This window comes from Silurus meridionalis, chromosome 27 (genome assembly GCF_014805685.1).
Source record: "Silurus meridionalis isolate SWU-2019-XX chromosome 27, ASM1480568v1, whole genome shotgun sequence".
NCBI lineage: Eukaryota > Metazoa > Chordata > Actinopteri > Siluriformes > Siluridae > Silurus > Silurus meridionalis.
In genome coordinates, this window is record NC_060910.1 from 4,254,385 (window position 1) to 4,282,347 (window position 27,963).

Consider the following 27,963-nt stretch of genomic DNA (forward strand, 5'->3'; position numbering starts at 1 on the left):
ATATTCCTTTCACATTATTAATAATATGATTGTTATAATAAATTACCAAATTTGTTGATACTTTTCAAGAACATCTTCCCAGAATAGTAGCTTCTTGGTTTTCATTATACAAACAAAAGTTCTTCCAGGAACAGGTGCACTTATATTGAGACACTTTCATCACTTGTCACTTTCATCACATGTGAAAGCAAATCTGCAAATGAGGTGACTTCTGATGGTTTCAACAGAAATAATATTAGGGGTTTCACAGCCAAATTCATTGAATACCAACGAAATCACATTTTGTTTGTAAAGGATTAGGAAAAATGATACAATTTTATTTATTTATTTGAGCATTTTCTTGATATATTATGCAAATGAATTACATTTGTAACACACGGAAAAGTTCACAAATACTTATGCAAATCTCAAGTTTCTGAGAGAAATTATGAATTTTTTATTTGATTTTTTTACAGGAAAGAGAAATCGATCAATTGTTAGATGTCAAATGCCAAAAAACTTTTTTTTAACCATGAGTTCAATCTAATCGTTTGAACGGTGCCAATATTTCTGGTAAAGGACTGTATTAGGATCTTTTGCTCTAGGGTTTACCGTTTCATATTCTCAATTAAACTATTCATTATATTAACAATTATATAAATCTAGGATCCTTCTTTTGTCATACTGTATGTTTGATACATTTACTTCTGGCCACTTTAATAAGAACACCTGTACACCTGAGGCAGGATCTGGCAGTAGAAAGCAGTAGAGAGGTTATATTGGGCACAGGTTTACTGAGACTCAGAGATTGGATGGCGATGTTCAAGTGCCAGTTTTGGTCCTCAGTGTGTTGCTGCCTCATTTGCCAGAGGGTCTCTTCAATAAATTGATTATTTGTTGTCTGTCTAAACTAAAAGAAATAAAAGCGAACTCTCTGAACCATATTTAATTGCATAGAATCATATTTTTTGAATAAATTCGTATCGCAATGCATGGTAATAGGGGTCAATCGTATCGTATTAGTAGCTGCTTAATATAACGTATTGTTGTCTATGCATCGAGATACGAATCACTTCAGCCTCAGTTACAACCCTAATGCACATCCCTAATGGATGCTATTTACTCTCGTTCATTTCAAGTCCGAGGCAATAGTGGGCTACCAACCAATTTGTCCACCTGTGTATGTATCCCTATGAAAAACAAACATCAAAAAAGACTCGATTCAAACGAAGGTTTATTATAATAAACATTCAGAATGATGCATCAGATGAACTTATGAACTCGAACAACAGCATCATCAGTGCACTTTGGACTGGTTTTTAATCTCCAGTAGTATTGAAATTCAATACCCCAATAACAGAATTGTGCTCAGAACCCTGAATCGCTTCCATGTATGAAATAAGGTTTAGTCTAGTGTGATTGGATGGGGTTATTTGGCTAAACCGGTCAAAAAAGTGTACTTATGTGAGTATTTAAACATATGTTGAACCCACATTAAAAAAAATAAAAATTCCCCGATGCATAAGGGTCATAAAGAAGACAGTGAAAATCACACGTCATTCAACGCAATAGTCTCATCCAAAAAAAAAACCCCGAAACCAGAAAGTTCAAAAGGTGAACAGAAGCGGGGAAAAAAATAACTACGAGTTTCAACTTCCTGCTTTCTTTTTTTTTTTTTTTTCCACAACACATCTGGATTTGGAGATATTTACAAGTTTGTGAGAAGAAAAAAATAATAAACAAGTTTTTCAGTAACTAAGGTTTTTATAGCCTTCAAATCCGGCCGTCAGAAGGAAATCTATACAATATACAATTCACGCTTTGAATCAAATGTTAGTCTGAAAATTTATTGTAACATTTCGGAAAAAAATATCTAACACTGATAGTGTTTTAGGAAAGAAAAAATGCTGATAAACATCACTCATATCATCTCACTGATCATCTAAGTTTCAGTGGAAATCTACATGTGCCAGATCAAAAGAGGGTGAAAAAAAAAGGTAATTAAAAGGTTCATTATTTCTTTTCTGATTTAGCAGCATGTCAAAATCCTGATCAGTTTTCTCAAATGGTTTTGACTCATCTCAAAATCCTGACTCATTCATCCCCTAAAAACATGGCATACTTCCGAAAGAGTTGACCCGCGATCTTATTTTCATGCCGATCGCAAGATTATATCGAATTGTATGGAATTTCTGAGTTTGGTAGATCGAAATATGAATGTGTTAGGAATTTTTTTATTATCTGAAGTTTGGGAGAAAAAAAAAAGTCCAAAATTGAGAAGTTTGGGGAATAGTTCAGAATCTCTGAGAGGTTACAATGAAATGTTTATGACAAATAGAAAAATCTTGAGATTTGAATACATTTTTCCCCAGAAGTCAATTTGTGAAAAACTGTGTCAAAACTGCTTTAAATAAAAAAAAAAGAAATAAAAAAAACAACCATTTAATAGAATTACAAGTCAGAATTATATGACTATATTTAGAATATGTCAACATTTTTAAATTTGAGTCAATTTTAAAACAAATCAAATCATGACTCGTTCTGCTATTTTCCAAAAAATACAAAAATCAAACAAAATGCAATTTGGAAAAAAATGCACCAACCTGGCAGAAAGTTTCCTTAAAAAAAAAAAAAAGAACAAAATAATCAAGATCTTCAACACCTTAATAAAAAAACAAAAAAAAAACAAAAAAAAAAAACCTGCCCTTATGACATTATTCATTTGGTCCATAAACAATTCTATGCTACATTTTGTGTGCAATTAGTATGCCAGCTTCCTGATCCAAAAAAAAAAAAAAAGATTTTGCATGTATGTTGCTTTGTGTTTGGACCCTGCGCTTGCTTGGAGAGCTGATCCTAGCTTATAAACACAATCAGAACACTTTCAGTGGTCTTGGCAACACTGTCTGTGCTAATGCTTTTCCGCTTGTAGTGTGAACGTTCGAGGCTGCATCAGCATCCGGCGCCTTTCCTCTGATCCTGAAGCATGTCTGTAACCTTTGCGATGTCCTCCTCAGGCACCTACAGGAGAGAAAGGATTCACGTTTATATTTCTTGCCAGACGCCCGTATCCAGAGCGACTTGAAGGTTACAAGGCTTGCTGAAGATCACAGCATTGGCAGCTTGCTGACGCTGGGATTTGAACTTCTGACCTTCCAATCCAGATGTCTCAACCATTAATCTACCACCACACCATGTGGAACATCAGAGGAATAAGGAAATTCACCTGACCATAAGATTCATAAGTGATTTTTAAGCATCAAATTCAATCCCCATTTCCTCTTTTAATAACCTCCACTCTTCTGGTAGATGTTCCACTGGATTCTGGAGTGTGCTTTAGAGAATCATTAGTTAGTAAAGGTCGGTATTGATGTCGGTGAGGTGAGGAGTCAGCGATCACACAATAGGTCTCAATAGGGTTGAAGTCAGAGCTCTATAGCTGGAGATCTTCCACTACAACTCATGCTGGATCAGGTTTGGGTCTCCTAGTTCGAGTGAATAGCTTTAATAAGCCTCTCTTATGTAAAAGTAATATATATATATATATATATATATATATATATATATATATATATATATATATATATATATGTGTGTGTTTATTGTTTACTGATGAAATGTATAAAACTGTATATTAGGGTTTAAAATGGGGTTTTTCAGGTGTCTGAAGTAAACGCTTTAAAGGGATTAGCACTTATTAGGACTTTAAACAAGTTCATATGAGTTCATTATTTGTAAAACTGTTTTTTTGTATGTGCACATATACAGGTAGCATTTTATTTCCTAACCCCAAAAAAATTCTGCCTTATAAGTTATTTCAAAACCCTTAACCACTGAGCCACAGATCGTTTATCTCTCCTTTCATCTGATTCTTTTCCTCTGAATTACGGAAGAGGATGCTGTTACTGTTAGTAAACCGTCAGCGTTATTACTGTTTGTGCTGTTTGTGCAGGTTTAGGGCGTCTTTCGTGCATTGCTTTTTAGGGTTTTTTTTTTTTTACGGGAGTAATAGTGGAATTTATTTAAGTTGAAGAAAAGAAAAAAAAAGAACGAAAAAACAGTTTTCTTAACTCTCGAACTCAAGTGTTTCAATTTCCTATGAGATATATATATATATATATATAAGATTAAGGCATTGAAATTCAAACTAGACCAAAAAAAAAAAATAAAAATGGGAAAAAGTTTTCAGTTTGAAAAAGAATTTTGTTTCTTTTTATAGCATTTCGACAGCAACTTGTCTGTTTTCAAACGTGATTTACTGCAACTTTACTACGTTCAAATGCTCGTTTTCAATGTTTGCATGTTTAATTTATGCACATATCATTTAATAACTACAAAATTAAATTCATTATATATTCTAGATGCTAAAATTATCACAACTGAACAAAATGTGTGTAATTCTTTAATCAAAAATTGTCAAAATATTTTATTGAATTTCATATAGATTTTTAAAACATGGTTGTCAACTTGCCGTCTGCAATTATCGTTAAAATCGATACAAACGTTGATTTTATGCAAATTGCTTTACTTTGCATATTAAAATGCTGTTTGTTTTTTTACAGAAAGAAACAACCCAGAATGAGGGAATTGGTTCAAGGAGAATCCCCCATTCACTCTTATACATAAATACCCCGAATTAGCATTTTATATAATTACAATAAAAAAAAATCTCATTTAAAAAGTACTTTTTTTTTAATTTGAAGGAAAGGAGCGACAATCAATTATCAAAAAAATATTTGTTAGTTGCAGCCCTTATTCATATATTCATGAATATACACTAAATATTAATATTTATTTATTAATTGATTGATTTTTTTTTATTATTGATATTCGCTCTGTTCCGATTCAAATATCTTCGTCGTCCAGATTTTCTCCTATGGGTGTGCAAGCTCATTAACAGGGCTCATTGTTTATGGCCCTTAAAGATAAAGGGCATGGCTACATGTGTGTGAATGTGTGATAAACGACAATGAGAAATTAACAGCTTCTCTGTAAGTGTGAAACTATAATAACTAAAAAAAAAAAAAATATTTGACTCACCAGTGCATGGTCGAAACTGAACGTACTGATATAATAAGCCGAGATATCGCAGTCTGCTAAGGGCTGAGAAATCTGAGCTACGATCCCACACTCATCTGATAGAAAGACAGAAAGAGAGAGAGAGAGAGAGATCAGAAGTTAATCACCACCCAAACAAACATACCATCTCTTCTCTCTGTTATACAGTAACTCAAATAAAAAAAACAGCAAAAAATAAATCATTTCAAACACACAATCTGGAACATGTGCTCATCTGGGACAAAGTTCAGCAGCATCCCTTTCATGGTTATTTGCTCGATCCTGTAATGTGTTACGCTTGTTGGGTTTTATGATGTTCCATCGCAGCCCAAATGACCTTGTAAATGTGTCTAAAGACTTCCTGCGGAAAAAAGCAAGAAAAAAAAAAAACAAAGCAAAATTTCCATAGCGGGTTTGAAATGGGACTCACCGAACCCTAGCGGCTGGCCACCAATCCGAACCATCCTCCAGAGCTCACCGGATGAGCTTGTGAAGAGCAGATCTGCTGGGAATCTGTAATCATACACACACACACACACACACACACACACACACACACACACACACACACACAGAGAGTTTGTTTAGTCTCTGGCTCGCACAGGCTTTTTTTTTTTAACGATTAAACTTTAAAACAATGCCGGGGGTATTAAAAACAGAAACTAGAGTTTGCGCAGTGTCACTGTGGCGACTCGCTCCGTACTGGAAATACGGTGTGTAGTAGTAAATATTGTTTGATATCGTTGAATAGCGTTTTATGTCCAGCTTCAAGAATTCCTCTAAAAAAAGGAGAAAACCCGGACACTTTCGCATACGGACGAATGAGTGAATGAATGAAAAATGGAAGGAATGAAGACGTCCGTCAAGTAAAATCCAGATAAATCTTGAAAATATTTTCTTCTAAATAAAAGTAGAAGAATCCTGTATACTGATTACTTCATTTCGTTTGCAATTGTTTAAGCAGATTTTTACATCCACTCTCCCAATAACCATGACATGTTTAGAGTGGGACTCTTCTGTCAATCACAGCAACGCTAGCCAATCACGGCTGCCTGCAAGTTCTCATATGCAGAAGGAGGAGGCAGATGGCACTTTCCTTGGAATGTTACTTTTTCCAACTGCCCTGTTTCAGTCATCGTATGTGTGCTGCAGCCTCAAATTCTTGTTCCGAGCTATTTTTCGTACTTAGTAGAAAGTTCTTGACAGGTTCAACCACACGAATCGGCTTTACTCGCTTGAATTTGATTGGCTGATTGAATGATTGTATAAATTTTGTACTAAGCAGGTGCGGTTGTACTGCGATTAGTCCCGTCGCGGTGAAGGGAACTACAATGTACGCGGCTGTGTGCGAGTCTTACTTTCGCTGGGCTTCTGTGTCCATCACGAGAGACACGTAACCATCGATCAGAGAGAAGGAGAAGAACTTGCACTCCAGGTCAGCAGCGACGTTCGGGTCCTCTTTAGGACTGCACACGGAGAAAAACATTTCATGAACACACACACAAAAATTCAAATATCAACACTGCTTTAATACTCGAGCGTAGGTTTTTTCTCAAAAAGAAAATTCAAACCAGGACAGAATAACTAACTATGAAATACGTGGTGGTATCAAAAAGTTTCAAGTCTGGTTTTCTAACCCGACAACAGATGGCAGCACAAAGCTGCACGCACAGTCGCAGGGAGCACCGAACTTCACGAGTCAGTGCGCCAAAAGACTTCGTCCTGTGTACATCGGGAGCCGTGCGACTGGTGTTATTCTGACCAGGTGTGCACCTCGTGACCTCAAGTGCGAGCTTCTTGCCGAAAACAACTCACAACCGGACCCACCCTACTCGCAGGTTTGGCTCCTGCGGACTTCACCCTCTTCCTGAAGATGAAGATCCGGCTTAAAGGTCACCGTTTTTGACAGCACTGCGATCCAGATCCAGATCGAATCGCAGAAGGTGCTTGACACGCTTCGAAAAGTGATGGTGTGTAGACGTAGATAAAAATAAATAAATAAATAAATAAATAAATAAATAAATAAAAATAAAAAAGGCAGTTTTGAACCCTTTTGATACCAGCTCATATATGATAATAATCAATCTAGCTGATTAACAATGCTAGCTTTGCACTGTCACATTTCTTTCTGGAGTTTACAGCTCAGATCCTTTCACCAGCACAGTAATTACTGTGGTTCCAGGAGTTCTACTGATGAAAACTCAAAGAGTAATGATAAGGAATGATGTGTGTTGCATGTGTAAATGGATTTTATTTGGTTGAATCAATCAGTACTCATCTGGTGGTGGTGGCGGCTTAGCGGTTAAGATGTTGGACTTCTGATCAGAAAGTCGTGAGGTAAAATCCCAACCACACCAAGTTGATACTGCTGGAACCTTGAAGAAACCCTTAACCCTCAACTGCTCAGTTGTATAAATGAGATAATTGTTAGATCACGATTCACAAAGCGAAGTATCTTCTGGACTGGTGCAAAAAGCACTATCACTGCAAGGAATTTGAAAGTCTATACAAATATATTAAAATATACAAAGACTTGTCTAATTTGTTTAGTTTTTGGTAGAAAATGGTATGTTTGTATATTTCTCAGTTTAATGAAGCTCTAGAAAAACACGGGTTGGTTAGTTCTATGTAGAAGAACTCAAAAACAAACAAACAAAAAAGCCCTGACCTTAATCCCAATTCACACCTTTGGGATAAACTGGACCTCACATGGGCAGATTAGCAGACACAAATTCTGTCTCAGAATGAAAACCTGAGGTGATCAGGGGTCCAAAAAAAAAAAGGTGGAACCAACTAAGGGGTGTGTGATATTGGCCAAAAATGAAAATCATCTTGATATGTTGTGGGATTTTTGCTTATACCGAAAATTAGACGATAATCTTTAAAAAATGTGTTTGTAAATTTCTTATCTAGCTCTCTTTCACAGTGCCAAAAGTGTACTGGAACAATATTTTGAAGCACAGGGTATTCATGATTTAAAACAAGCATTCAAATAAGAACAGAAATCGCTGCTCTGCCGTAAAAAGTGACTGTCAGGATTCGGGGGATTTTCCTGGTAATGCCCTCTTTGTTGTTTGTTTGATTTTTCGGTTCCTGTCATGGCCAACGCCGAATTCTTCAGCTGAGACTTGAGTAAACTGCGGGAATAAATAGCTCTCCTTTTGTGTAAATTTGTTTTAGGTTTACTGATTCAAAATGTGTGTATAATTTTTTTTCCTACATCCCTGTGTGATGTCTTGTACAATGTGGCTTTGGAACCTTATAAGGAATCGTTTTAAGAAAATATTTCTCCACATTGCTTTTCATGCTGTTTCGACCGTAGTCGGGGACACCCCTAAAATCCACTCAGAACTAACACACATATGTACACACACTGATTTTATTTGAATAAATGGGCTGGATCTAAATGCTCTTTACCTGTTGGAGTAGAAGAGGACGTCGATGAGTGTAGTGGCAATGCCCGGCAGCGTGCAAGGATCCAAACTCATCACGCAGAACTGATTCTTTGGGATCAGAACTGGGTGCAGTGTAGAACGAGGGACTAAAAGAGCATGCACAAACACAGTACCCTTATAGTACACTTAGTGCTACAGATCACGGTTGTGTGTATGAATAGAGAAGGTTGTGTTGGGTCGGTCTCACCTTCTCTGCCGTTGCCCTGAAAGCCGTTGTTCACATCCTGGCTGTGAACGGGCACAGACTCACCATCCACCTCCCGGAAGATGTTAAACTCCTCAGCCAGGGTGTGGATCACCACCGATAGGTCTTTCTCTCGCACCTGAGCAACCACACACACCAATTAGGATTCCACAAACATAAAAATCATCTATTCACATCTATCGATTCAACCAAGCATCTGTCCAGATCATTCAACTTTGTTTCATCCATCTGTTTAACCATCCATCCATGTCATTCGATCAAAGCAAAGAGACGAAGACACACTCTACATGGAAAGATGGTTAGATGATGGTATCCATCCATCCATCTATCCATCCATCCGTCCATCTTACTTGCCTGCCCATTCATCACCTATACATCCAACACCTTAGCATTTGCCTAAACAACCAGCTCAACATCTATCCATCCATCCAACCATCCATCCATCCATCCATATTACCATGTACCTGCCCAACCATCACTTATCCATCTATACAACCATCTTACCATCCATCACCTTTCCATCCAATACCTTAGCATCTGCCTACCCAACCATTTACACATCCATCTTACCATCTGCCTACCTATCAATCTATCCATCTTATCATCTTACTATCTGCCTACCCATCCACCCATCCATCCATCTTACTATCTGCCCATCCATCATCTATACATCCAATATCTTAGCATCTGCCTACCCAACCATCTACACATCTATCTATCCATTCATCTTTCCATGTACCTGCCCATCCATCACTTAACCATCCACCCATTTCACCTTCTATACATCCGTCTTACCATCTGCCTACCTATCCATCATCCATCCATCTTACTATCTGCCTGCCCATCAACTATACATCCATCAATCTATCTTACTGTCTTCCCCTATCGATCATAAATCCATCCATCTTAAATGCTTATGGACATCAGCCTATATAACCGTCATACCATCCATCTTACTGTCTGCCCACATATTACTATCCATCCATCCATCCATCCATCCATCCATCCTTCTACCTGCCCATCCATCACCTATCCATCCAATATCTTAGTGTCTGCCTACTCATTCATCTACATATCTATCTAGTTTACCATGTACCTGTCCTTCCACCCATCTCAGCATCAACCTAGCCAACCATCTACATATCTATCCATCTTACCATGTACACATCCATCCACCAGTTCTCCATCCGCCCATCTCAGCATCTGCCTAGCCAACCATCTAAACATATATTAATCCAACTATCTGCCTGTCCGTCCATCCATCATCCAACCAACCAACCAACCATCCATCCATCCATTAAACATGATATAAAATGCACTCTTACTCTAAAGATTTGGGCATTTGAAGGAATAAAGGACTATAATGAAGAACTGAACAACATTTAACAGTTAATGCAGCATCTATAAATGGTGATGAATAAAAGGTACAGCATGCTGAGTCAGTCCACACTGCCATCGATTTAACTGCTCCCGTCAGCACCTTCCGCTCCACCGAGCGTAGCAGGAAATCGTTCACGTTAACAAACATAGTCACTTGTGGTCTCAGGTGTAACTAATGCGTTGATAAAAACTAATGGAAATTAAAGTGTTTTCCGTAAGAGATGGAAAAATATATACATGTATATGAAGATAAGCTGCTATGAAATCTAATTCCAACCCCCTCGTTCAGGGCCTGGAAGACATTTTTGCCACTGATTGAACTATTTAGGAATTTGAGGAAACATCACTGAAATGACATCTGTTGAAGAACATCTATACAAGAACATTTCTCAGCTCCAAATCCTGGATACCGAGCTGGGTGCCTACCAGAATGAAATCCGTCTGATAGGTAGAGAGCATGAAGACGGACACGTGTTGCTCGGCCAGTGGTGCAATGACGGATTTGGCGATCTTGGTGACACCCACGGCCTGAGAGCTGCTGGAGGCGTTGCCATTGGAGACGACGTTAAGGGGCAGCCAGGTGGAGCATTCCACTTGCAGGTGATCAGAGGGGGGAAGATCTGGACAAAAACAAGGGCATGGAAGTTAGTCGTAAACGTACATGAGGCACGAGGTAGCGAATGTGTAAAGAGGAAAAAAACTAGAGTAACTGACTCATAACACAGAAAAACCACACTTATTAGGATTAAAGATTAGATCTCACTCAGTCACAGCTTTCCTTTTATCTTAATCTCAAATTTCTCATGTTGAAATCTCTCGCTTAGCAAACTTGCGGTCAACTGGAGGAGTTTGTGTTTGATAAACAACCAAAGGAAGTGGAAGCAAACGGTTGTTTCTTATTGGCTGATGTTCTTCTGAGATGATATCAGGGTGAGAGACGCCACCGTTTGGCTGTGTATTTCTGTACAAATGTATCAGAATCAGTTTTTATTACCAATTACGTTTACACACACAAGGAATTTGACTTGGCGACAGGAGATTCCAGTGCAGCAGAACAGTACAGACATGAATATTTGAATTGTTCATGCTGAGTATATGCCAGAAGCAACAGTTTGAAGAGAGAGTGGGCTCAATGTGTGGGGTCCAATGTGATTTTCTTAGCCCTTTTGGAGCCCTCCGGAGGAGTGAAGATCTTGGAGGTTGGGTAGAATTGCACCAATAATCCTCTCAGCAGTCCTGACCGTCCGCTGTAACCTCCTGATGTCCGATTTGGTAGCTGAACCAAACCAGACAGTTATAGATGTTCACAGGACAGACTCAATGATAGAGTAGAACTGTTTCAGCAGCTCCTGTGGCAGGTTCAATTTTCTCAGTTGGTGAAGGAAGTACAACCTCTGCTGGGCTTCGGAGATGGTGGTACCCAGAAACTTGAATGACTCCAGTGTTGTTACAGTGGTGTTCATGATGGTGAGTGGGGGGTGTGCTGGGGGATTTCTCCTGAAGTCCACAATCATCTCCACTGATTTGAGCATGTTGGGATCCAGGTTGTTGTGGTTGCGTTTTAGAGAAGTTTTTTGGCCAATCTGATCTTCTACGTTAGTTTATTCCTGGTCTTGTTGTACAAGATTTTATCCCCACTTCTGTAAGCGTTCTCTTTGGCACGTCAAAGCTGTTTCGAGTTTCCCAGTAAACCACGGTTTGTCATTATTGAAGGGTAAGAATGCCCTGGTGGGGATGCACATATCCTCACAAAAACTGACGTATGAAGTTACAGTCTCCGTGAGCTGGTCCTGCAGGTGGCTGCAGCTTCAAAAACACTCCAATAAGTGCAATCGAAGCAGGTTAGTAAATCCTGCTCTGCTTCATTACTCCATCTTTTAACAGTCCATAATACAGGTTCAGCTGATTTCAGTTTCTACCTGTAGGTTGATATGAGATGAACAAGACGGTCATCAGAGAGCCCCAAAGCTGCTTGTGGGACAGAGTGATATAAATCCTTTATTTGGGTGGAACAGTGATCCAAAATATTACTGTCTCCGGTGGGACATGTAACTGTATATAATCTGTATTTTGGCAGTTCACAAGAAAGATTTGCTCTGTTAAAGTCTCTGAGAATGATTAAAAGAAAGTACCTTTGCTCCGTTTCAGTTATTTGTTCATCCAGCTGTTTCAGTGCTGCGCCTCACGCACACGTCTGGAGGAACGTAAACATTCGCGAGAACGAAAGAGGAAAACTCCTGCGGCGAGTAGAAACCTTTACAGTTTTCGGACAGTGCCTCTAGATTTGGCATATCTTTTTCAGCTTTTGTCGATATAAAAACACAATCCACCACCTTTCGTTTTCCATTTGAGAATTATGGAGGCCAGTGTAGCCTTCACAAGAACTGTGCCTTACAACAATCCAGTGTCTGAGCTCTGCAGGCAGTTCTTTTGACCCCATGGATTGGATTTTCGTCAGCTGTGAGGCTTTTTATAGAGAGGTGTGCGCCTTTCCGACTCGCGTCCAATCAATAAACCTTTTAACGAGTGGACTCCAGCCAAGCTTTAGAAACATCTCAAGAGAAAAGGGAGGCACCTGAGCTCAAGTGTTTTTGCAAAGGACGTTATGTACTTATGTACATGTGATATTTCAGTGGCAATTCTGTTTTCACTGTGTCATTATGGGATACTGAGTTTTGAGTGATGAGAAGGGGGGAAGGTGTCTGAATACTTTCTGAATGCACATGCGTTATGGCATCTTATTAACCGCTCCCTGACTAACAACATCCGAATCCTACAATTTGATTAGACGGAATTTTATTTTGGTTCCAGTGAATACTGTGGCTCTGAATATGGTTAGAAAATGTTCTACAACCTGCCACTAGAGGTCACCTGTTCACAACCTTTTTTCACTGATGAAGCTTAGTTTCAAATATTGGGGTACTAAATCCTCATCTGTGGAGCACAGAAAATCCACAAGGAACCGCTTCACAGACATCGGATTGTGGGTCACAGCACTTTCAACGCTTGCAAATGATCCAAAATGCAGCTGCACGAATTGTGTTCAACCTGCCCAAGTTCACATAGCAGATTCAAAACACCGATGTTTGCCTACAAAGCTAAAAATGGACCAGCACCTTCTTACCTCAGAGACCTCCACACCTCACACTGTACCACTCTGCCTGAGATCCTCCAGCATTGATCGACTGGTACCAGGATAAGAGGCAAATATACCTCAAGACTCTTCTCTGTTCTGGCACCGAGGTTGTGGAATGAACTTCCCCTAGATGTCACTGGTTATCTTCAATTGACGAGTGAAGACCCACCCCTTCCTAGAACACTAGAATCCTTTTAGAGTTGTAGGCTGATTTCTGTTAAGTTTGTAATCTAGCATTCCAGCGTAGATTTAATCATCGATCGAGACTCTTTTGTACGTCGCTCTGGAAAAGGGCGTCTGCTAAATCTAGATAATGTGTGTAAAGGTGAAACAAATATTTTCCAATAACCTGCTGTATGTGGCGAAAACAGCCTCAAAGTCATAATATATTCCACAAATTAGCGTATTGCGTTTTCAAAACAAGTGGAATTCGATGTGGTTGTTCACTTTAAGATTTGCCACTGTTGTAAACATGGAGACCTTTCACACAATATATAGACTACAAAAAAATTATGTAGGTGAAGATCCCAGACCATGAGGTTCTCTAATACTTAAACAGACCAGTCTCATACTATAGTACTGGTTGAACCTTTATCTTTTTGTACTTTTCGATTTCTTTGGAATAAAACGAGTGATTACAGCATATGAAAGCATCAGCAGGTGCTTTAGCAGTTGTTTTAGTGCAGTGACTTCATGATAGAAGGTCATGCAATGGCCCCCCGCCTGCACCACGCTTTTGCGACTTTTTAAGAAAAGTAGATGACTGGAATAAATGGCCAAGGCCTAGACTGGGACACGTGCAATGACGTCATGTTTAGGAGGTCATGGACGGGCCAAGGACCCTAATTAATTTTGCCACATTTATTAAAAAACTAGAGATAAATGGGAGCAAACGTTTTGCGAAAGTGTGAGCAAGCAGGCATCTTAGTGCAATAACTTAATGATTAAGAGGTCATGGACAGGTCAGGACCTGGACCATAACTGAGTCACATGTTTTTGAATTTGTTATGAAACACTGATTTTTTTTATTATTACAAATTGGAGACGATTGGAACAGTCACGTTATGCCGTTGGCTTTTATTGAATAGTTCAGAAATTAATGGTGGCGAATGAGAGAAGAGTTGGCCAATAAAAGTCGTTTCAAGAAAAGAGAATAAAAAGGCTGTGCGTTTACTGCGTTTTTGGACACATTGTTTCTGCTGAAATAAAGTCTGACTCCGACATCACAACCCTGTATTTGCACTTATTCGTTTATTTTTGATTGGTGCTTTAACTTTGGTACTAAATTTGTTGCTGTTGTTTTTAATTATATACGACAATACCAACTACTACGTAATGGTCAATCACTGATCTTTTTTTTTTTTCTTCTCTCATTGGCCTGGACCAATATGATTTTAACACAGGTCTATTTGATCTGGAGGGATCATGGATATAGAGTGTTTCATTTTAGCTGGGATATTTGTATGATGGCATCCCCCCATTCTCAGGTCTCTTATCCCAGAGATCTCTCATGTCTTTGTAAACCCCCAGGCTCTCCCTTTTAGTTATGCTGCAATAACTTGTATTGTCAAAATCCCCAATTGCACCCTAATCACACTATACAGTCAGTGGGGGATGGTTCCACCTCCAAAGGCTAAAAAAAACATGAAGTTCCTGAGGCAACACAAGAACTTTAATGGATGGATTTTGATTGTAATTAATATTAAGAGACTGCTGAAATGGCTCAGGACTACAGGTTGCATTGAATCGCCAATCAGTGCACACCTTAACGATGGTTAACTGTAATAAACGGACATTCGGTGACACTCATGAGAATGGGTTCCCCTTTAAATCTGGTTCCTTTCAAGGTTCCTTCCTCATGCCATCTCAAGAAGACACAGACGTCACTGGCTTACTTATTAGTTTGTTCCTTGTAATTGTAAGTTTGTCCCTAATATGTTTTTTATCACCGCTTTGTCTGTGTAAAGCTGCTTTAAGACAATGCCCATTGTTAAAAACGCTATACAGTATAAAGTGAAGATGGATCAATGTTAACGTCCTCACCTTCTGGACTATCCCTGTCCCCTAAGCCTAAAATTGTACACTGGGTTTATGCCAACGTTATCAGTTACAGCAGCCTGACTGAGCCTTCAACCATAAACTAGACTCAACTACAGTTACGGCAGTTAATGCTATTTTTATTCCTGCATATTCAAGCTGTGAGAAAGCTGCGAGTTTATCTGGATTGCATTTACAGAAGGGCTTTTGCTATTGATTATTTTAATAATGAAGTATTCTAGTTATTAGTATTCTAGTCTATTATTCGGATAAGAAGTACTTTTTCTTTATTAAAGAGCAACACTAAATATACAAAAGAAAACGAGACATCTCTTAAAGTGAACAAGTTATTTGTTTCCTTGTTGAAAAAAGGTACATTTCTATTGCTGAAATTTCATAAGAATATCTGTGAAAACTAAACCCATTTAGTGCATTTAATTGCAATATGTAAATACAATATACACATGAAAAACAATTCGTAAATAAAAAAAAATCTTATTTCAAGATATATCAATAAAAAAAAAACTAAATAAAAACTGTTTTTCTTTATGTTTTAGTTTAAAACGATCCCAAACTTTGGAAACTTTTTTCCAAACTGTGTATTTCTTTGGCCTGAATCCTATGGAAACCCGTTTGCCGAATTCCGACTTTTCTTGCAATTTGTATAAATTAACATTTGTATTGTATTTAGCAGATGGCAAGCTGACAACCAGGCTTGAACAACCTATATAAAATATAACAACATTGTTTTAAAAATGTACACAGATATTTTCCACAGATATTTTGTTCATTTGTGAAGATACAAGCATCTAGAATATATAATTTATTAATTTTGTATAATAATCAAATGATATAGGCATAAATTAAATATACAAAAGTCGCAGTAAATCACGTTTAAAAACAGAAAAGTTGCTGTTGAAGTAGTAAAATGCTATAAAAACAGAATGAAATGGAGAAATGCAGCAAGTTAACAGACTTGATAAAAATAAAATATAAAAAAGGGGAAAAAATATTAGTGTTAACAAGAAACTTATAAGCACTAATTTGTAAATAAAAAATATATATTTGTAAATATTTACTTCTGCTGAGCTGCTTTGGGACAATGTTCATTGATCATGGTTATAGTATTAAAACTGAATTTAAAATGTTTATCCTGCATTAAACAGCACTCTATTTGCTAATAGTGAAAATACCGTTCTTTTAGTGACTGAAAGTTTGTCTAATGAAGATGACAAAGAAAAACGCTGTTCAAGTCCCAAGAGTTTAGAGACCCAAGACATTACCTTAGCTAGCAAGAGACAAACACAGTACATCCGGTACACTTGTAACTAATTGCCATTATTAGCAAACCAAGCTTAAAAACTAAAAGCTAATGTTTATCGTTTTTATTCAAACCAAGCTATGGTGCGTTAGTAAAAATTAAACTAATTGCTGAACTCGATTTCATGGTTAAAGCCCACACTTGAGGTATTAATTCGATATGAAAGGATCATAAAAGCTTATGAGTGATGCTAGCTATTATTGCTGAGTTTTTTCTGAGTAATCTTCCACCATATCTGAGGTAAATATTGACATTTCCTTTATGTTTGTGATGTTTTCGTGGTTATTACGCCTTAATATTGCTGGTATAAGACAGAACGTGTGCTCAAGTGTTATTTTTTCCCCTAGTCAAGAACCCCTTTTACTTTCAAATAAAATGTCAGAGTTACTCAGTATTGATCTAAAACAACTATTCAATTATTATATTGAATATTATTATAAACAACTATTAATTCAGTTATATTCAGATAAAGAGGGTATAAAATATAAATTTATAAGATTAGTGTCTATAATTGATCCCTAACGAGGAAGCCAGTGGCGGCAGTGGCATAGTAAAACTCCCTGAGATGATATGAGGAAGAATCCTTTAAAGAAACCTTTTTTCAACAAAAATTGTCAAAACAATATTGTATTATATTTTATATATTTATTCATAAAGCCTGGTTGTCAACTTGCCATCTGCAATTATCATTAAAAACAATGCAAATGTTGATTCACACAAATTGCTTCACCTTTCATACTTAAATGCTATATTTTTATTTTTTACAGAAAGAAACAACCCAGCATGAGGGAATCCTCCATTCACTCTTCAACAAGCAGCTACTATAAGCTTTAAAATGTCTAAATTAAAGAGAGTTAAACTCAATATGTGGCTTTTGAATTATTTGAAGTACACTTTTATACATAGAGATACCCAGAATTAGGGTTTTATATGATTATAATAAGCAAAACATCTATATGATTAATGAAAAAAATTTATCTGATTAATAAATGTTTGAAATAATCATTAGTTGCAGCCCGAACATATACATACACACACATATATATATATATATACACATACACACACACACACACACACACACACACACACACACACACACACACACATACACACACACACACACACAGTACAGACCAAAAGTTTGGACACACCTTCTCACTCTACCTCTTGAAGCTCATCAAGAGAATGCCAAGAGTGTGCAAAGCAGTAATCAAAGCAAAAGGTGGCTACTTTGAAGAACCTACAATATGACATATTTTCAGTTGTTTCACACTTTTTTGTTATGTATATAATTCCATATATAATTCCACGTGTTAATTCATAGTTTTGATGCCTTCAGTGTGAATCTACAATTTTCTTAGTCATGAAAATAAAGAAAACGCTTTGAATGAGAAGGTGTGTCCAAACTTTTGGTCTGTACTGTGTATATATGTTCGGGCTGCAACTAATGATTATTTCAAACATTTATTAATCAGATAAACTTTTTTTATTAATCATATAGATGTTTTGCTTATTATAATCATTTGAAACCCTAATTCTGGGTATCTCTATTTATAAAAAGTGTACTTGAAATAATTCATATATATATATATATATATATATATATATACACACACACACACACACACACACACACACACACACACACACACACACACACACACACAATTATATATAATTATTACTCAAACCATTTCTTTCGTCTGTTGCATTTTTTGACTACAAAATGTATTATTTATAACATTCATTATATAACAGAAAATAAAATAAGTGTAATGTTTCAAGCTCCAACCAGTTCCACAGTTTACCTTTGAAACCTTCCTCATCAAGGACGACGGTGTAATTTTCTGGTGTTTCTGTCAGACTGAAGAATTTGCATCTAAGAAGGAAAAAGCAAGAAAAAATAAAGAGTGAGTGAGAGAGAGAGAGAGAGAGAGAGAGAGAGAGAGAGAGAGAGATTAGAAGCGTCAGATTGGACATGGTGCAACTGCAACAAAATCAATGACTGACGCTGCTGGATTTTTCCACAGTAGAACAGTTAGGATGTGATCGAGAGACATGGACAGAAACGATTCTGAATCCAGATACTGCTTCATATTAACACAAGGCAGTGTGTGTGTGTGTGTGTGTGTGTGTGTGTGTGTGTGTGCGCGCATTACATCATCTCATGCCTTGACCCAAATTCTTCAAAGGAAGGCAGTGAAACTGAGGGAAACATGGTCTAATTTATTCAGAGCCATTGTTTTAGAACCATTTGGGCTGAACCAAATCTACAAGAACGGGAGACTATGGGTTTCAAACTTGGCAAGCGATCAAAACCGGTTAATTTCCAAGATACAGTTTAGTCAGTGAAGTGTGAAACAAGTAATGGAAAACTACAACTATGTGCTGAGGATGCAACCTAGTGAACCAGTGTTGATTTATTCATTGATAGAGTCTTCTAAGCCCTTTTGTACGTCACTGCGGATAAGAGCGTCTGCTAAATGACCCAAGTGTAAATGAAAGGGAAAAAAAAAAAAAAAAAACAAACATACAGCAATGCCCAAACAACAAAAATTTCACACAAAAAATAAACTTCTAATGCTGAGTTTACATTCGTATTGGTGCCTCGGCATAAAAGTTAACAATGTGATGCATCGATAAGAAACATTTTAAAAAACGTGCATCAAATACAAGTTGGCATTTGTATCACGATGCATCGTTTAAACATATTTGCATAGGTAAAAGATTATTTATTTATATATAATTATTAGTAGATGCGCTACAATTTTGTTTAGTGACCAATTATTTTTAACCAATATTTGATATGTAGATTGATTTCTCCTCACATAGAATACAGATTTACATGGCAGAGGTAGAGCTGCATCCTCCTGCAGACAGAACAGGAAAAGAGCATCTGCTTTTAATTGATCTTTTTTATTTCGCACTACAAAGGCGTGTTTGTGAAAGGGCCATGCGGCAGAAGGCACTTAAGTAAATTGATATCGCGAATCGTATCGCGTCGTTGTCTATGCATCAAGATGCAAATCGCGGCGGCCTCAGTTAGCAAGATGCAGATTCCTAGTGCAGGCAGATACATTAATAAAAGAAATGATTTAAATTGCCGTACGGACAACAGCAAAAACAGGCCGGATCAGTTGGGTGGTAAACAGGAAGAAGTCGGAAAGGCAACATCAAAAACAGGGATGAAACAAAGTGATCGGTAATAGAAACGATCAAAGGCTTGGTACACAACAGCAATACGAGAGAATGAATGGGAGTCGGTGTCATCCATGTTTGTATACTGGAGGGAGGAAGCTGGAGTTTGAGCTCAAGTTTATTCCTATTGCGGTTTTAACAATGGACATTGTCTCAAAGCAGATTTATAGAACTTAAGAATTAAAGGGAACGATGTGTATTTATCCCTGATGAGCAGCCTGGGGGCGACGTGGCAAGGAAACACTCTCTGAGAAGGTATGAGGAAGAAACCTTGAGAGGAACCAAACTCAAAAGGGAACCCATCCTTATCTGGGCGATATCAAGAGTGTGATCATAGTCTTTAAAACAATACAAAACAACAGAGAGTGAGAACTAACATGAGTACCAGAGTGTGGGATTATGAGTAATGACATTGGGATTAAAAATGACAACACACAATCACGAGGTCACATTCTTACTTTTCAGCTGACCATTTTCTAACATTATCTATAATGAATACAATTTTACAACATCAAAACTTTAGAAATAAATCATTCTGCTGTTTCCCGTACACCAACAACACTGAACTAATAAACAAGGTATAAAATTTAATTTAATTCATCATTTTCATTTAAACAATTCATATAAAATGTATGTACAAATATGAAAACTCCAATATTTATTATAATTTATTATAATTAATATAAAATAACAAACCTAATATACAAAAATTCATTCACTGAATATAGAAAATAAGCAAAAAATAATTTGAATGTAATTAGTTTTAAATATAATGCATTATATAATCATTTAAAAATGTATAGAATAAGTGCATATGAAATGTTTTATTTTTTTATTAATTTTAAATGTCTCATTTTATTTACTTTAAAATGAATTATCCCTGAAATGTAATAAGTGATGTACTAGATCATGTAATTAGTTTTTACAGTTATTCTGGACCCATTAGTAGAATAAATGTAGTGTTTAAAAAAAAGTTATATATTTATATTTATACATATTTTGGTCATTCGGTTATTTGATTTCAGCTAATGGAAACGTCCAAAATTTTACTTTAACAAAACAGACTTCAGTGTATCGGGTTTTTTTCTTATTAATCGGTTTATAATGGAAAACTATGAAGTGTAAGAAATTACATACAAAACCAAGCCTCGTCCAACTTAAGAAAAGATTTTTAGTTTAGTCTACCAGCTCCTGTCTGACGTTTTTGCTTTGTTTTTCTACATTTTGTCACGTGTTTTGACTAGTAGGGTAAATTATCATTTCATAAGCGCCTTGTTTACGTGATTTTTTGTTCGGATCTCATCAGCAACATGAAACAACACAATAAAATAATGTGAATTATAACAAAATTTGGAAACACCTAGTACTTTATGGTGTTTAAAATACATGCATGATACTTTTGTTACTATGCAACAAATTTGGGAAAAGAAAAATACATACAAGAAATATACAGTAAATGACGAAGTAATTTCCGTGGACAGATGAGTCCAAATGTGACATTTCCGTTTCTAACAGAAGAACTTGTTTAAGATGGCGAACAGGAGAAAAGAAGATGTGATCGGGCTGCCTCACCTTCACAGTCAAACATGGAGGTAGAAGCTCAATGGTTTGGGGTTGTTTTGAAGCAGGGAAGGTTGAAGATTTATTCTGGAAAGTAAAAGGAACCAACATGGCAACCATCCTGTACTTCAACATAATGCATTTGTGTCTGGACGTCAGAGTCTGAGCTCTATAAGCGTTATTTAGAGAGAACTGGATCACAAGGTCAGAAAGAAATCTCCAACTAGTGAAGGCCGATTTTGGCAAGTAGCACGACTAAATATTTTAGCTGAACGTTTGGAGAAACAAACTGTCTGGATGCCGAGAACGTTTAAAGCAGTTATACATGGGAAGGAGGGATTTTCATATGAAAAGAAAGGTCTGTACATTTCTATATTTGTTTAGTAACGTTTATTAAATGAAAACCTACAACGGAACACACATTCACTACGTCCTTACTTTCCGCCATGATGCGCATATCCGGCGATTAAAACCGTCCGTGTGGAAACAAAGCAAAAGTCCCGTCTGGTGTCCAGATGATTTACTTCATTTAAAAACACATATATACATAAACAAACGTAATTAAAACATTACAAGAATATTTGGTCTTCATGCCCTATGTTGAGTTTGGTTTCACTAATAATAATAAAAAAATGTCACTATTAAAAATTATCAAATAATTTTGCATTAAGCATCAATATTTATCCATGAGCATGGTGAGTATTAAAAACTTGAAAAGTATTTATTTAAGGTACATTTAGAACAGATACAAATGTGTGATTAATCACGATAAAATTTTTTATCAATTCTCTCACACAGGATTTTTTTTTAAATGACTTGATACACCATTTCGCTCAAACTTTCTCTCATGCGCTATCAATCCGTCCATCTCCGGCTCTCCTGTGAACCCGCGCCCCGCAGAGCATCCGAATCCTGTTTTGAGAGCCGCTCGGTCGAAGCGAATCCGACACACCTGGTGTTCGAGCTCAAAAGGGGAAAGAGTGCTGCTCCACCCGCAGAGCTGACGTGCAACAGCAGCATTGTGTTAGCTACCCTCACGCTTCCTGTTCACCCCTAAAGCCCCTAGTGCTGCACTTCCTGTGAGTTCTCAGAGCCCTTTGCATGATCGCAAGAAAAGAAAAAAAAACATCCTTTAACACAAGGCGTCGAAAGCACAGAAAAAAAATCATGGTGACACCACAGTTTCATTCTTTTTCCCCTCAAGGCACAATCTTTAACTCTTCAGCTCGATTTTCTCATGCCAGTGGTGCATGTCAGGGTCATACTACATTTTGGGTTTCTTGAAAGTCCTCAAGAAACAAATGTGAGCAAAAAAGGGGAAAGAAAATTCCTTCTGCAGGACACTGGCAGTCAGAATGAGTGAGCAAGCTGGAGAAACCCGTGCAGTGTTGCAGGAAATGTCAAACTACTTCCGCCTTTAAGAAGCAGCATTATGAGGTGATGTTCTAGTCTCCAAACAAAGACCAAATACTGCCACCCATTAAACAGAAAAAAAAAATGCTTACAAAACACCATATACTGTGCTCTGGATGCCCCATTCATAATAAAAGAGTGTAACGACAATAAAATGGAAAAATGTCCCAGGTGTAACACACAAGTGTCCCACACATAAAGCACAATCTAATTGTATCCCATACATAAAACGATAGTCAACACGCAACACAGTGTCCCCTATAAACACGCAAGTGTCCTACACATACAGCAAGAGTACCACACATAAGGCGATATTGTCCCACACACAACACAATAGTGTCCCACACACAATCGAATGGTGTCCCAATAGTGTCCCCCACACACAACGCAATAGTGTCCCACACACACAACGCAATAGCGTCCCACACACACACACACAACGCAATAGCGTCCCACACACACACACACGCAATAGCGTCCCACACACACAACACAAGTGTCCCCCACACAATTTATTTGCGTCCCACACACAACGCAATAGTGTCCCACACCAATCTAATGGTGTCCCAATAGTGTCCCCCACCACACAACGCAATAGCGTCACACACACACACACACACACACAATGCAATAGTGTCCCCCACACAATTTATTTGCATCCCACACACAACGCAATAGTGTCCCCCACACAATCTAATGGTATCCCAATAGTGTCCCCCACACACAACGCAATAGTGTCCTGATAGCGTCCAACCACACACAACGCAATATAGTGTCCCACACACAATCTAATGGTGTCCCGATAGTGTCCAACCACACACAACTCAATTGTGTCCCCCCACACACAAACTGCAATATAGTGTCCCACACACACACACAAAACAAGTGTCCTACACACAATCTAATGGTGTCCCGATAGTGTCCCATACACACTGCAATAGTGTCCCACACACAAACACAGAAATATTCTGTAACCCAAAATATCCCACATGTAATTCTGAAGAATTCCACCCACACTGCAACATTCTCCAGTTCATAACACAAAAGATTTTCCACAACGCACATGTAACAAAAATTACCCACCCAGAACACAAGAAATGCCTCTATTATTCACAAATGTCCCACCCATAAAACACACATACGTGCAGTCAAACACACACGTCTTCTAAATCTTCCTCATAAATCACAAATTATGCAAACTGTCTCCCTGACACTACATGTCTTTAAGCAAATAAACACTCTGTAAGCACGCACTGGAACACTGACACTGCCCGAGTTGCTTTTCTAAAAGAAAGTTAGACACCGAGTCTGTATTTAGAAAGCTCAGTGAGAAATCTAATGTGACACTGCACACACACACACACACACACACACACACACACACACACACAGAAATATCCAATCCATGATGCAAAATGATGCTAAAGATAAAATTTTGCATCCCACAAAAAAGCAAAAATGTCCCTCACACACACACACACACACACACACACACACACACACACACACACACACACACACACACATACACCATAATAAGATCTCAACCAGAACATAAAAAGATCCTACACAGAACACAATAATGTCCCACACACAATTTATGGTGTCCCCCACCCAGCGCAATACTGTCAAACTTACAACAAAATACTGTCCCACTCAATCTAATGGAGTCCCACACCCACAAAACACAAAAGGATCAAACACGCAACACAATAATGTCCCGCACGCAACGTAGAAATACCTCATATATATATATATATGGCTCTAGAATGACAGGATATCCAGATGTTACCCAAATAATTATGGGCTTTCTTTTGAGTCTGGTTCCTCTCAAGGTTTCTCGCTCATTCCAGCTAAGGAAGTTTCCTTAGATGGTATTAGAAGTTAGAAGTTTTCCCTCACCACCACCAGCTCACTCATTAGCCATAAACGTATAAAGACAAATTTCTGACTTTTCATGTCTTTAGGTAAATAAACACCTTCATGTGTTCCATCCAGACCGCTGAAACTGCTTGAGTTAGTTTTCTAAAATCACACCAGATGGCAACTCTGTAATTTAGAAAACGCTGTGAGAAACCGAACGTCCTCTCCACTAATTCACAACCGCTGAGTCATCAGTATTACATGCAACACTATGACAATATTGTGCTGATGTTACGCAACCACACGTCCTACCAGATGCCAGGACATGTTCATGTTTAATAGAAAATCATGTGCAACACAAAGCATCCGTGTCATCAGACGAAAACCGCTTCCTTACTGTACATTCCTGCATGGATATTTGCCTGGCAAACATTTGATAAGCTCATCGCATCGCTGAGGCACTCGAGGAACCCGTAAAGAACAGTGATCAGTTTCAGCTTTTATTCCTTTCACACATCCAATCGATCACCACCACCAGCTATTTATTTATCTACACAGAAATGTTCTGTACGTTCGGGTACATGAAGAATGTCCTACGTGTAAGGCCTAGCCATAACGCACAATAATGCAAATGTCCCACCTGTATCTCACCCCAAACACACAAAAGTGTCAAATATAACACAGGTGTCCCATCTGTATTACACAAATGTCCCGTTATAACGCAACCGTCCCATCTAAACTGTACAAAAGTTCCACACATACCACACAAATGTCCCATCCCAGAATGCATAAATGTCCCACCCGAAAAATGGGACAATAATGCAAATGTCCCACCTGTATCTCACCCCAAACACACAAGTGTGTCAAATATAACACACGTGTCCCATCTGTACCACACAAATGTCCCGTTATAACGCAACCAAATGTCCCATCCCACAAGGCATAAATGTCCCACCCCAAAATGCACAAACGTCTCACCATCTCTACAGCATAATGTCCCATTTATACTGCACAAACAGCTCATCTATACCACACACTTCTCCCACCCCAAAATGCAGAAATGTCCCATCTATACTGTACAGTAGTTATTTATAAACGCACAAATGTCCAACCCCAAATTGCACAAATGTCCCAACTACAATTCACAAACATTCCGTATATACAGTACACTTGTCCCACCCCGAAATGCACAAATGTCCCACCCAAAAAGGCACAAATGTCCAACCCTGAAATGCACGAACCCTGGACCCTGATCAAGCTGCTACAGTACCAGAATGATCTCCAGTGAGCTGAAGGCCACAGTCAGAACTAATCCTCCAGGTAGTTTCACACTCACCTGGTCCTGTTCCGCAAGAATAAGAGTTTGATCAGGGGATGGGTGAAATGCTGGAGCCCATCTCTGCTGATGCTGGTTACTCTCAGTCTGTGGTCCAGTATGTGCAGGTCCATCGCTTCTTCTCTGTGAAGACTTTGGAGATGGAGGAGAAGATTTAAAAACCCACCACGTATTCAAGTCTCACAATCGAAGATATCAGTCTTCAGGACGGATCTGATCCTGAGATCTGCATTCCAAGAACACACAGTGGACCTTCTCTCTAAACAGCCATTTTGGTTCGCTACAGGAGACACGCTGGAACTCGAGACATGCACGATTGAAAAAGAAGGAGGACCCAGGCCACGCCCACTGCATTTAAAGCAATGGATCACAAACCCCGCCCCCTTTTAAAGCTACAGCCACCCCATTTCCCTTAATCATCTTCAAAGCTTCAAGAAATCCCTGATCTTCTTATTATGTGATCTTTTCCACGCCACAATGTTCAAAAGATCCACCAAAGAATTCATAACACGACAGGATTTCCTGAAATAAGCCTGGATAAATGTGGTCAAAACCACCCAATGAATTACTGGCACCTGACTAAAAAAAAAAAAAAAAAAGAAAGAAAGAAAGAAAGAAAGAAAGAAAGAAAGAAAGAAGAAAGAAAGAAAGAAAGAAAGAAAGAAAGAAAAAAGGTCAAGACAAAGCCAGAAAGGTAGAAAGAGAAGGAAGAGAAGATAGTGGAAAGAGACAGAAAAACAAACAGATTGATATAGAGAGATGAAGCAAGAAGGAAACAAAGAAAGAAAGAAAGATGAAAGAAAGAAAGAAAGAAAGAAAGAAAGAAAGAAAGAAAGAAAGAAAGAAAGAAAGAAAGAAAGAAAGAAATCAAATAGAAAGAAAGAGAAAAAGAAAACAAAAGAAAGAAAGAAAGAAAGAAAGAAAGAAAGAAAGAAAGAAAGAAAGAAAGAAAGAAAGAAAGAAAGAACGAAAGAAATCCAATATAAAGAAAGAGAAAAAAGAAAACAAAAGAAAGAAAGAAAGAAAGAAAGAAAGAAAGAAAGAAAGAAAGAAAGAAAGAAAGAAAGAAAGAAAGAAAGAAAGAAAGAAAAAAATAAATCAAATAGAAAGAAAGAAAGCTTTGCACAACTGAATTAGTGAATTTCTGCCATTCATTTTTACAACTTCCTCTCAAGCTTGGTCAAGCTTGATAGATAAACTCTATCTATCTATCATCTATCTATCTATCTATCTATCTATCTATCTATCTATCTATCTATCTATCTATCTATCTATCTATCTATCACTAGCAAAATCCTAGCATTAGCATTTTTAAGCTACATTTTAAAAATTAAAAGGGACGCAACTGAATTTTAAGATTTCGTTCCAGCTCGACTGAAACACAGGTTATTTAATGTAATGTCATTTTTAATGCAAAGCAAATGGAAAAGTTTGGAATGGGGAATTCTCACTTTGTTTATCAGTCACATTCTGAGGTAAAAATCACACTGAAGTGTCAGAAACTGGGCAAAAATTCGTCTATAAACAATTAATTACATTTATTTCCAATAGTCATGTTCTGTTGACTAAATTTCCTCCCATTGATATAATTCACATTTTGGCAAAACCTTTAAAAAGTTTGTGTGATCTGTACAGAACATGTAAGTCCACTTCTTAGTTGTTGTCATATCCGCAATTTCTATGTTTTAAGCCAACATGGCATCATGATTGTGTAATCTTGAAGAAAAATGGGCTTACTTCCAAACTACTCAGACGCCATTTGCTATACTGCGTTCTTACCCATCGTGACTTTTGTAGAGAAATCTACCAAGGTGATGTTAGAAGGTCACCCAAATAACATTTACACATTGATACACACCCAAAACAATTGACACATTGATTAAGTAGGAGGTATTTATTTATTTATAAGCAAAACTGTCAAAGTATGTAATTGGGAGACTCCTTCTGAAAAAAATAGAGAATAGAATAAATGAAAAACAATAGAAACCATTACAATTTCAAATGGGAATTCCAATATTT

At 37.6% G+C, this 27,963-nt stretch overlaps 2 protein-coding genes across 2 annotated transcripts in view; both read right to left on the reverse strand.

Annotated features, from left to right (window-relative positions):
• Positions 1-1,196: 1,196 nt before the first annotated feature.
• castor1 (cytosolic arginine sensor for mTORC1 subunit 1) lies at positions 1,197-26,266 on the reverse strand. Its single transcript, XM_046841356.1, has 9 exons — positions 25,945-26,266; positions 18,383-18,453; positions 10,504-10,697; positions 8,680-8,815; positions 8,455-8,578; positions 6,396-6,503; positions 5,468-5,550; positions 5,020-5,114; positions 1,197-3,000 (listed from the first exon to the last, which is right to left on the reverse strand). Exons 1-9 carry the CDS (start codon positions 26,055-26,057, stop codon positions 2,932-2,934), a joined length of 993 nt encoding a protein of 330 aa, XP_046697312.1. The 5' UTR covers positions 26,058-26,266; the 3' UTR covers positions 1,197-2,931.
• A 1,557-nt stretch (positions 26,267-27,823) lies between these two features.
• Positions 27,824-27,963, reverse strand: part of nipsnap1 (nipsnap homolog 1 (C. elegans)) — a 13,181-nt gene continuing 13,041 nt past the window's right edge. Inside the window, exon 10 of the mRNA XM_046841357.1 lies at positions 27,824-27,963. This exon is cut by the window's right edge and continues 1,411 nt beyond it. The gene's annotated coding sequence lies outside the window, so the exon portion shown is untranslated.